General features: G+C 41.8%; 1 protein-coding gene across 2 annotated transcripts; it reads left to right on the top strand.

Moving 5' to 3' along the window:
* On the top strand, positions 1-3,308 carry LOC311006726 (uncharacterized protein). Of its 2 annotated transcripts, none has more exons than XM_083999641.1 (3): positions 1-848; positions 1,398-1,651; positions 2,040-3,308. In XM_083999641.1, the coding sequence occupies exons 1-2, from the start codon at positions 419-421 to the stop codon at positions 1,604-1,606; spliced, it is 639 nt and encodes a 212-aa protein (XP_083855767.1). In that variant the 5' UTR covers positions 1-418; the 3' UTR covers positions 1,607-1,651; positions 2,040-3,308. The 2 variants fall into 2 exon arrangements, with proteins under 2 accessions (XP_083855767.1, XP_083855766.1); XM_083999640.1 differs by having other exon boundaries at positions 7-848; positions 1,398-1,619.
* Positions 3,309-10,799: the final 7,491 nt, after the last annotated feature.

Here is a 10,799-nt window from a genome sequence, read left to right as displayed (position 1 = left end):
TTGATCCAATCCAGCTCTGTGTTGATGTTGCCCCTGTTCGACTTTAAGAGATCTATGGGCGGTCCTTTTTTTGAGCAGACCAATGAATTGCCTTCCCTGTTTAAATAGTCCTTGATGTCAACTTTTCTTCTTCACTCATAGCTCGCTCTAACGCCATGTTGGCTGTCATGACTTGACTTGTTGTTTTCATCAGTCTTACTAAGGACTTGACAGGAGTGGCTCTCTTAAAACCCCCCCTCTTGCGCCTTTTGGAGACGCTTTATTCCATTTTTGCGCGTAGCCGGTGCGTTTTGGATGATACGCGCGGAGTATGCATGCATCAACCCTGTGACTGTGCATTTGAGAGGAATACTACTTGGAAATAGCAGTTTTCAGGCGCTCTCGGTTGTTGTTTTTGTGCGTTTCCCCCTCTTGTCATATGTGCAACAAAATGTCAGATGTTCGCCTTTCTAATGCGAGCCCGACATTGGAGAGGGGGGTGGATGCGCGGCAGCAAGACAACCTCAGACCCAGGGTTCGCAGAAACCTTTTCGGCAGACCTGACCCGGCGGAGATACAGAGGAATTTGGATGCTGTGGTGCGGGAAGACGCGCAGGCTTTTAGGGAGAAGTACAATTTCGACCCGGAGATCGACAGACCGCTGAGTCCGCGCAATTACGAGTGGGAGGAGGACGCCGACCCACCGGAGTTTTATCTCAGACCGCCTCACGGGTTGCAGCGGCCCCAGCGAGATGCGGACTTGCCCGGGGATAACCACCGGCAGGATGCCGCGGAGGAGGCGAGCGATCGGCGGTCCAACCCCCAAGCAGACAGAGCCGGCTCGAAGAGAAGAAGTCGAGGAGCTTTAGGTGATTCACCTCCACTATTTATTTATTCATTTTTAAAGCTGTCGCACACTCTATATGTCCGTGCTGAGGGTCAGTGTAGAGCCGCTGTGCCGCAATGCAGAGCGAGCCGAGCAACAAGTCATGTCCCGAGGGTTGAACCGCAGGCTCCGGCCGGGTCGATCAGCGCGGCTCAGCAGACACAGAAGTGACCTGGAGTAAAAACACTGAGGGGGGAGGAGAGGGCATCTGAGCCGAGAATATATGTGCACTAATGTTAAAAAGTTGTTTTAACTGCAGTTAGTACTAAACGTGATGAAATGTGTGCGCTTATTACGGTGTAGTTCGCACACACTTCCTTCTCAGTCCTCGGTACAACAGAGTGAAGTATCTGCACGGTCTGGCAGCAGCAGAGAGCCTGTTAGTCTGTCAGGTGCTTTTTTAAAGGGGACGTGCAGCTCGACACGACAACACCCTCAACTTTCTCTCTTTTTTTTTACTGCGTGTTTTTTTCTGTTGTTTTCTTTTCTTTTTTTCCCCTTTAATTAATTAATTTCTTTATTTGTCAACCAGGTCCCTGTTCTGGCGAGTGTCAGAGCAAAAGGTTGCATTCCGACGAAGATGATGATGAGGACCAGTCAAGCGGTACAGGAAGTCAGGCGGTGAAAGCCGCGGAGGAGAGAGGCAGCAGGCCGGAGGAGGGAAGCAGGAGGCCGGAGGAGAGAGGCAGCAGGCCGGGGGAGGGAAGCAGGAGGCCGGAGGAGAGCGCGGAGGTCCAGTGAAAAACGGTGCCAGGTTAGAAACCATTATCTCACTGCTCCACTGATGTGAGTGGATAACAACACACAGCCTCAATGTGTCACACACTAATTATCGACCATTATTTTTGGATGCCACTAGAACCTTGTTTACTTGTCTATCATCAGCATCAAAACAGTTGTAAACATGCACTTTCCTGCACACACATTCCCAATTTGACCATGCAGCATTTTTTTTATTAGTCTTCCACTACCATTTACACCATGACTGTTCACTCACTGTGTGTGTGTGTGTGTGTGTGTGTGTGTGTGTGTGTGTGTGTGTGTGTGTGTGTGTGTGTGTGTGTGTGTGTGTGTGTGTGTGTGTGTGTGTGTGTGCATGGGGGGATATCAAACATGAGCAACTGCTTTTTCAATTGCACCATTCAACAGCCCGTTTCCTCTTTATGTCCCACAGAGGGGAGAGACCTGTTGCTGGTGGAATACTGTAGCCCTCTCTTACCATCTGACAGAAGCGGGAGAAAATTATTTAAAAAAAAAAAAGATACAAAAAAAACAGCCTTTTCCTAAAGAAGAGGAGGAGGAGAGGCTGCACAAGCACTGAATATGTACACTATCAAGTTTTGGCACTCGTTTTAATTAAATTGCCTCAGAAGCAGCAGACAATGTAGCAGTGTGCAAATGGATTTTTGCTCATTTTTTTTATCTACTACCTATGTTTAAGATGTAGCACATAAAAAGCATGATATGCTTTTCATACCTTTTTTTTTGTTAAGTGTATTTGAATAAGTGTGTGAATTTGACTCGGGAAGTTGCAGTGCAATTTCCAACAGAGAAATATTATTTTGTTAAAAAAAAAAATGTCATGTTGTATCATTATTCAGGTAATTGATGTAAGTTACAAATGCAGATTTCAAAAGTCAGGGTTTATGTGGAAACAAAATGTCTTCACTTTTTCTATGGCTTTATTTGTCCCAGTGTTATATATCTTGTGTTTGAAGGCCCAGATGGCCACACTGTAAGTTGAGGGTCCATCTAACTGGGAATAGCCATGATAGATCAAGTTTACATCCATATAATATCTCCTTATTTCCCCTTTTTAAATGTCATCATTTTCGTTTTTTTTTTTTCTGGGTTTTTGCCAAAGTTTGTGCCTTTTTTTTCGGGTGTAGGGGGAGTGGGGTGGGAGGGTGGCTAAACTGCTGAGCAATATCCAACCAAATTTTTTAACAGTATTTGCTAATAATCCTAAGAATTAGATTTTATTTTTCAATTAGGTGAAAAAATTTTGTAGTGGCCCATATGCCACATACCCCACCCCTTGTAATAAATTTCATAGTCCAGGTTAACATAGGTAAAATATGTTAAAATCACAGGGCTACTTATTATGCAAATATGTGAATCAAAGATTTGTCTTTGTGGTGTGGAATTCATGTGGAACATGTAATTGCACTATTGTTGATTTCTCATTTTTGTGAAGGCAGAAAACAAAGTTACACTGCCTTATCTGGTGTCAAACTTTGAAGTGTACCTGTGTGCCTTTTTTTTTCTTTTCTTTTTTTTTTTTTTTTGAAAAACACTGAAAAAATTATACTAACTTATTTATGTTGAGCTTTTTTGTGGGTGTATGTAAAGCTTCCCAAAGCAACATTTTTGTGCATTTTTGTAAATATATATTTTCATTATTGTTTTTATGATAAATAAACTGTTGCAAAACTGAGCCTAATAATGGATTTTATACCCTGTGTGTTTTGTATTTTGTCTTTCCTTCAGTCAGCATTAGGATTGATTATAAAACCATTGCTGCTGTAATAAATGCATGTGCCCACTATTTTGATTGCACTGCACACAACCACTCCACCCTTGGCAAACACACACACACACACACACACACACACACACACACACACACACACACACACACACACACACACACACACACACACTCGCACCTTAACTTTAAAGCGATCTGTCCATGTAAACTGGCATGCTGGTCGTAATGCTTACAGTCTTAATCAAAGACCTGATGGAGATACAGCCATGTTATTAAATAGATTTAGTTTGTGCTTCACTTTAGTGAATGACACAGTAGTGATAGGATCAGTAACTATACCATCATTGATTGACAGTGCAACCACTAATAAATCTCTTCATGGAGAATCTTCATGCTGTACAATGAGACTTTAATGACCTTATAATATCTATATTTTTCACAGTCATAATTTAGTTGTGATCTTATTTCTGTACAAACTTGGCAACCATTTCTGTAATATTCCCATAATCTGCAAATGGGAAAGGTATTTATGGAGTTACTAATGCACCAGCAATATTTGGTATAATGAAACTATTCATGTGCTCTGGAGTTAAAAATCCAGCACACCGTGTAAAACTCGAGTGCAACTACAGCACCAGAGTGCAGGCTGTGACTGTGCTGGATCGTCTCAGCCCAGCTCTGTCTCTGAAGTTGAAAACAACAAGGGTATGTCCTGAGGAAAAGAGGGAAAAAAAGTTTTCAGTGACTGGCTTTCCCTGGCGCCAATCAGAGTGGAGAGAAGAAAAGCAGACCACTTATGAGCCAGCCAGTCAGAGGGCTGTGGGAGGGAGCCCGGGACAGTACAGGCTGTTCTTTTCATAAAACACACACCACCCAATTAGTTTCATTGGCTGACTCTTTCCTGTTGATACCAGCTTGTAGGAGTCAAATACAGAGTGAGAGAAAGAGAGTGAGCTATTCCTATAATGCCTCATACTGGCTGTGAGTGTCTGCAGTAATTACTTGTGAGCTCATGGCCTTTTTTAAACTTACAGAGGACTGTGACACCTTTTAACACACTGGTGTTTTCTTTTTTCAGTCATTAACATTTCTTACTTCTGACCACAAGACGTGTCCAATGCCAGAATCACCTTAAAAAGCAGCAGCAGCATCAACATAGTGCTTCCCCAGGATGCGTCACTGCATCTTAGTTTGCCTCTGTTTGCTAGACAGATATCTCAAAGACCTGGTCTGTTCTCACGTTTTGTTTAGTAGCCTTTGGCAGAAACAAATCATTCTTAGTTTTTCATGTAGATCTGGTTATAACTGGACCGCTGTGCTATTTTTTTACAAAGTGGGTCATAACTGATCAGGGGAAAGTCTTGAGTATTGATCAAGGAAACCTTGGTTCAAGAAGAATCTACCACTATAAACTTAAACATAACTTCTGACATCTCACCATTTTCCACTGTTCATTAAACTTTCTACAATTTGTTTTTTTTACATAAAGCTTAATATTTAATAAATAAAAGAAAATAGCCCTTTTCGAGTCATCTGCCTCGAGTCTAGATCAAGTCGCAAAGACAAAGTCAGATCTTTGAGGATTCTCAAGTTCTCACATTTGTAACTAAAGTCTGACTTGAGTCAAACTGTACCCCAACTATGATAGTAGACCCCTGGGAATTCCTATAGATACTGTACCATGTAGTTTTGGTTGCACATAATTGTAAAATATTAAAGTAGAAATATTCTAAGTAGATATATAGTAGATGGTAGATAGATTTATCTGATCTGATGTAATTTACTCTTGTTGTTAGCTAGTGTATGTCCACATATATGTTGATGACACTGTAACATATCCCCAAAACATATCCCTGCTAAACTCATTAACACCAGGCTGCTGAATCTATGTTGTCTGCAACGAAAGATTCTTCAATTATAGGCTACAAACCTCTGTAGAACCCATCCAATAGTTGAAACTGAGTCTAATTATCTTTCTGCTCCAGACAGTCTGTCATGGTCACTGTGAAAAACTCCTTGTGGACAGTTTCACATGTATAAGATTCTACGTATCAGATGATGTGACCTCAGATGCACGGTAACCATTTCTCACATGATTAAATGTTCAACACTCTGGTGCAGGCTAAGCACACAACTGTACTACACTATACTAAAACACTACTACTGCTTTACATGCTTGTGTCCAGTCATAAACTGTTTTCCTCGTCCTTGCTTTTACTTAAAATGCACCTTTACTTGAAAACGGATTAAAGCTAGCCTTTTTGTTAACTGCACATGTACACGCACTGACAGTGTAAATCAAATAAACATAAAGCTAAATGGAAAGCCTCCAAGTACATTTCCATTCTGCTCCATTGGGCAGGTAGACTCCATTAAAATGTACAAATAATGACCCTCTCTTCTCTGGTTAAATCAAATCTTTGACATAGGAAAAGTTTTTTTTTTTTTACATTTAACTGACTCATGACATTTAGCTGATGTTTGTTAGAAGTGACAGTAAGTTCCGGTCAGTGAAAAAGCAATTTCCTCTTCATTTTCTCAGGTTTCCAGCTTCAGTATGAATGAAAATAACCTATCAAGCAGACACCGCTTCAAAATAGCAAAACCAGCGAAGTGCTCAGAATGACCTGACCTCCACTGTACAGAAGAGCGAGTTTGCAGAAGACAATATGACAACGAGGTAAAGCTTCTCAGATAAGGATGTGGCTTTGCAGCATTTTGTTGGGGCTCAGGACCTTCAGGAGGTTGCAATTACACGTTGTTTGCTTAGTGTGCGGGTAAAGAAAACGACCTGCTGGTCCCGCCTGATACAGAACAGAATAGCAGTCAGTTCAGTTGATGGTCTGTAGGAAGCATGGCAGAGTAGAGGAAGACTAGTGTGTTCAATGCAAGAAGAAAAACAATTACACAGTATCTGTTAAATATGCAACTGCGAGGCTGCATCAGTCAGGACAAGTGAGCTGCCATAGCTGTTGGCACAATGCATGATGGTCAATCAAAAATAACTTAAGTTCTTTTTTTCTTTTTCTTTTTTCACTTACTTTTACTTTTCACTATTACTTTTAACTGATTGAAGTGCAGCTCTTGATTAAGTGATTGTTAAACAACATCCGAGAGGATGGTCAGCGTGAGGGAGTGAGGTAAACCTTCGACCTCAAGGTGGTGCAGGAAGAGAGGTAAAAGATGATGTAGATATGACATCACCACTTCAATGGATTTCAGAGAGCGGTGCCAGGCATGACCTCAATACCGCGACCCATACAGAGTGCAGGCGTCTCTATGTTATGTATGTTTGTTTGTCTTACCCCAGACTGACCCTGTTCATCATCGCACCGAGGAAAACACACACACGTGCACTTGCACACAAGGCCGCAAGCTCACTGCTGACTTTTACCAGTTTCTACTATGTGTTTCAGGACGCATGAGGAGTTTAACCCGTCCCTGTGCACCACTTCACTGTGAGTCGTTGTGAGTTTCCTTCCAAGGCAGGAAAGCACTTCCATATTCCCAGCGTTAAATTAGCAGGCCCCTAATTGTTGCTGCAGATAACGAGAGGAGAAATGGGTCATAAAAGTCTGACATCTTGGAGCTGACGCTATGAATAGATATTCAGCAGAGGACCAACAAAGTATGAGCTCATAACTTGGCAAACTCCGCTGGGGAGAAAAGGAGTGTTTTTTTTTTTTAATGTCTTGTTTTATTCTGGAAATACAACTTCCCCATCTGTTTCGTGTTGTTATTAATTTGTCTGATTTTTTTTTTTTTTTTTTTTTTACTTTTAATTTTTTACAAGGGCAGGGCTGCTTTATTTTTCCGCTTCACTTTGCCTCATGGTCATGTGCTCTTGGCAGCGGTGAGAGTGGGAGAGATGAAGTGGAGAGAGTTAGGAGGGGAGAAAGAAAAGGAGGAAGGAAGGAAAGAAAATGGACAGCGGCAGAGAAGGAGAGGGTTAAAGAGAGAGAAGGCTCCTTGGCTGTGTCTCGCTGCAGCCCTGGCCAAATCACGTCCTTTGCAGGATGTAAACAAACTAATCTGCCAATGTGAAGTTTTTACACATTTTGGTTTTGCTCTGGGCTGCGTGACTCATGCAGCCTGGCTGTGTGACCTCAGATGCTGGCTGGCCTGCTGCTACAGCGCTGGAGTGTTTAGTTTGCCTTGCAGCAGGGGTCACCGAGACAGTGCAGGCCTGCTGTGTTCTCTGCTAATGCATTCAAATGCCTTTCAATAGAGTGGACAGGCGAAGAAAAAAAACTTTTCAAAAACACTGAGTACTGTGAGTTTTCTGTGCAAATAAGCATTACATTTAATATTATGCAACTTTACAGAGTTGAAATCCTTCAGGTTTCACGTTGGTTTAAAGTTACAGTCAGTGTAATACTACAGCAAACACTGATATATCTGAAATACACCACAAGAGCCAGTAGTAGGCCTACATCTACACAATTACAGCTAAGCCAAACAAATACATGGTGTTTTAATGAATAAGAATACTCAGTAATCTTATTTTGTAGAAGAGCTGTTGACGTACAGTTGCGGTTAGTACTTACCTTTCTGTGTTTCCGACGATTTTTTCAAAATAAAAGCCACCCCGTATTCCACTGGTTGAATGTTTTTAATGTGAAGCAGTAGCAGCAGAGGGAAATGTTTGGTCTGGATTGGCAGTAACTTAAAACAGTTCAGACACACAGTTAAGACGGGCAACAGTAAACAGATATCACTGATTTGGAAGGCAATTAGCTACAGACTCCACCAAAACTACATACACAGATGGTTGGAGGGCTTTAGTATTACACTCACTGAAACAAACTATTAGCTATATGTTGTGAATATTGTCTTGATTTTTAGGACCTCCAGTCCACACAGATGAACACACTATCCTAGACCTTCTCCCGCTCCTTTGCGGGTCACATGTCTTTGATTTCTCTCGTCTGGCCCCAAGGGTTCGATGACGTGACTCTTAAGAGAAGGAAGGAAGAACGACCAGACTAAAATCAGGCAACAATCAACTGCTGAGGTGACTCGTGCTCTCACTAATAACCTAGGGCCATGTCTTTTCCATGTATACATCACAGTTAAGGCAGCTGGGGGAGGGCACAACGCTAATCCCAAGAGTGTGTGTTAAACCTAGACATTACATGTGTGTCAGCATGCCGGTGCGTGGGCAAACACTTGAAGCACCATCATCGTCATTCACTGAGCTCCATGATTACTGCTTTGACTTTTATGAGCTGGATCTGTAGGCCTCTCTATTTCATTGTGATAGTGTATTTATAATATATTTCACACGTGTATCCACACTGCCGAGCTAAATCTGTTACATCTGTCGGTGTATCACCTCAAAGTGTTTGCAATTTGCGAAAAAGTCAACAAATCCGAAAGGAGAACTGGCTGCAGATGATCTGTGAACACTTGACCCCTGAGCCGGGGTTTTGTGGCGGTGACTAATGTTTGACCTGAGGACAGACGTGTGGCTACAGGAAGTATCAGGGCTCAAAAGTTCAGGCTGAGGGCAACCAAACCTGCTCTAATGTGTGTGATTGGGTGAGTTCGGGTCACGACCCTCCGAGGGGGCAAATGTTAACGGCTAAATCGCTACGTTAAGGCAGCAGAGAAATTATTCTCTTCTTCTGAGAGACCAAGGTTAACTATGAAATTATGATTAGTACTTCAAAGTACTCCAAACACTTTCTCTGAAACTCTGGTTTCCATTCATTTCACTTTATCATTTTATCAAAGTGCTGCAAACTGAAACTCTCTTGAAAGGAAATCCATTACACTTCACAAAGTGCAAAAACGTTGACATTTACAAGTTTAACGTGTACTACTGTCACGTGGTTGGTGCTCGGAAAGACTAGTTTGAAACCTCCCTTTGCTAAAGTCCTTATTAAAAGGATATTTCAACATTTTGGCAAATTCACCCATTGCCATAATCCTATAGTGTTAGGAGTAGGTTCATTACCTTTAATTGTTGGTGCAAGCTGTAGCCTATAGATTTAAGTTGTGACCTGCACATTCACCGCACTATAAAATAATAACATTATTATTTAATTATGTAACATTACGACACATGAAGAAAATACTTGGAACTACTTCCTCTTAAACCGAGCCTATTTTCTAGGTCTTTTCTCGAAATTGCATATCCATATTAAAATGAGTCTCTGCAACCACAAGGTCTATTTGAATACTTTTGGTGTCATAGTAAAGGGAAGAAAATGAGACATTGCTGAGATGTGTAAATGTCAGTATATGTGTTACTGGTGAAGAGTAAATGAAGATGGCACACAGAAAAAAATAAATAAAATTAATACCCCCCCCCCCCCCCCCAAAAAAAAAATAATAAAAATAAAAATAATAATAATCATATTTTAGATGAGTGTCCTTCAGAATGATGCTGCTAAAGCTCAAAACCTCTATCAAATGATTGTATGAACATGATCTCTGCAGTTGATTCTGATAAAATGAAGCAGTACAAAATTATTGAGATTTTACTACAAAATATTCTGGCTCTATCTCTGCAGCGGATTGGTTGATTCGAGTGATTGACAGCTCATTCGAACCGTTAGAGCCAATAGAATGAGGCTATACCAAAGATAACCGTCTTTGGCTATACCCACGTTGATGTGATTGACAGCACTGGCAACCAATCAGAATCAGCCAAATCCTGAAATGTGTTTTTTTTTTTTTTTTTACAGTCTATGGGCCTCGATATACTTGCTGTAAAGTACGCGTACGCGAGCTGCCGCGCGTATCCTGCGTCCGTTTGATGCGTCGCCTGCGACCGAACGCACATATCGACGCGAGGTGACGCGACGCAGGATACGCGCGGCAGCTCGCGTACGCGTACTTTACAGCAAGTATATCTCGGCCTTATGAATGTGTGACGCGCAGGCTGTTGTGTGCGGCGCTCACAAAGGTTCCCCGCTCCAAAAGCCCGTCCGGACCGATTTAGATGTAACACCGGGTTCAAACCAACTGGAAACTGGAAATATTGTGGATTTGTCTATGGGATTTACCTACAGTCTATGGGATTTACCAAAGACGGTTTGGATTTACCCATAAAACAAACGGTTCGCGGCAAAACAGCAAAGGTAAGAGGAAATGTACAACCATGTTTTGGCCAAGCAGTGTCTGTTTGCTCCACTTTGCTCGTTGTTGGCTTCTCTGTCTGCCGTGCTGCGCTGGTGCTATGTATCCTTCCAATCTTTGTAGCCGGCTCTTTCATATGAGAGGTAGCTGATGTGTTTTGCATAATGTAGGTACAGTAGTATACGAACCAGAAATGTGGCGACTGGGTCCACACAGAGGTGCTTCATGAAGTTTGATGTTTAGTTGTTTATTTGAGTAGTGTTTGGGCTGTGTTTGGCTCATATAAACTTTTTTAAATTTTATTTCTTACACGTTGTAGACCAGCTTCTGCTGTTTAATTTTATGTAAAATATGACT

The sequence above is a fragment of the Trachurus trachurus genome, assembly GCF_905171665.1.
Source record: "Trachurus trachurus genome assembly, chromosome: 23".
Classification (NCBI taxonomy): domain Eukaryota; kingdom Metazoa; phylum Chordata; class Actinopteri; order Carangiformes; family Carangidae; genus Trachurus; species Trachurus trachurus.
Note: the sequence above shows the minus strand (reverse complement) of the source record. Positions and strands in the feature narration are given on the sequence as shown.

Excerpts from the sequence above, each read along its gene's own strand:
- LOC311006726 (XM_083999641.1), top strand. The coding sequence starts at position 419 with ATGTGCAACAAAATGTCAGATGTTCGCCTTTCTAATGCGAGCCCGACA. Across the intron at positions 849-1,397 it reads AAGAAGTCGAGGAGCTTTAG|GTCCCTGTTCTGGCGAGTGT; the intron begins GTGATTCACCTC and ends TTTGTCAACCAG.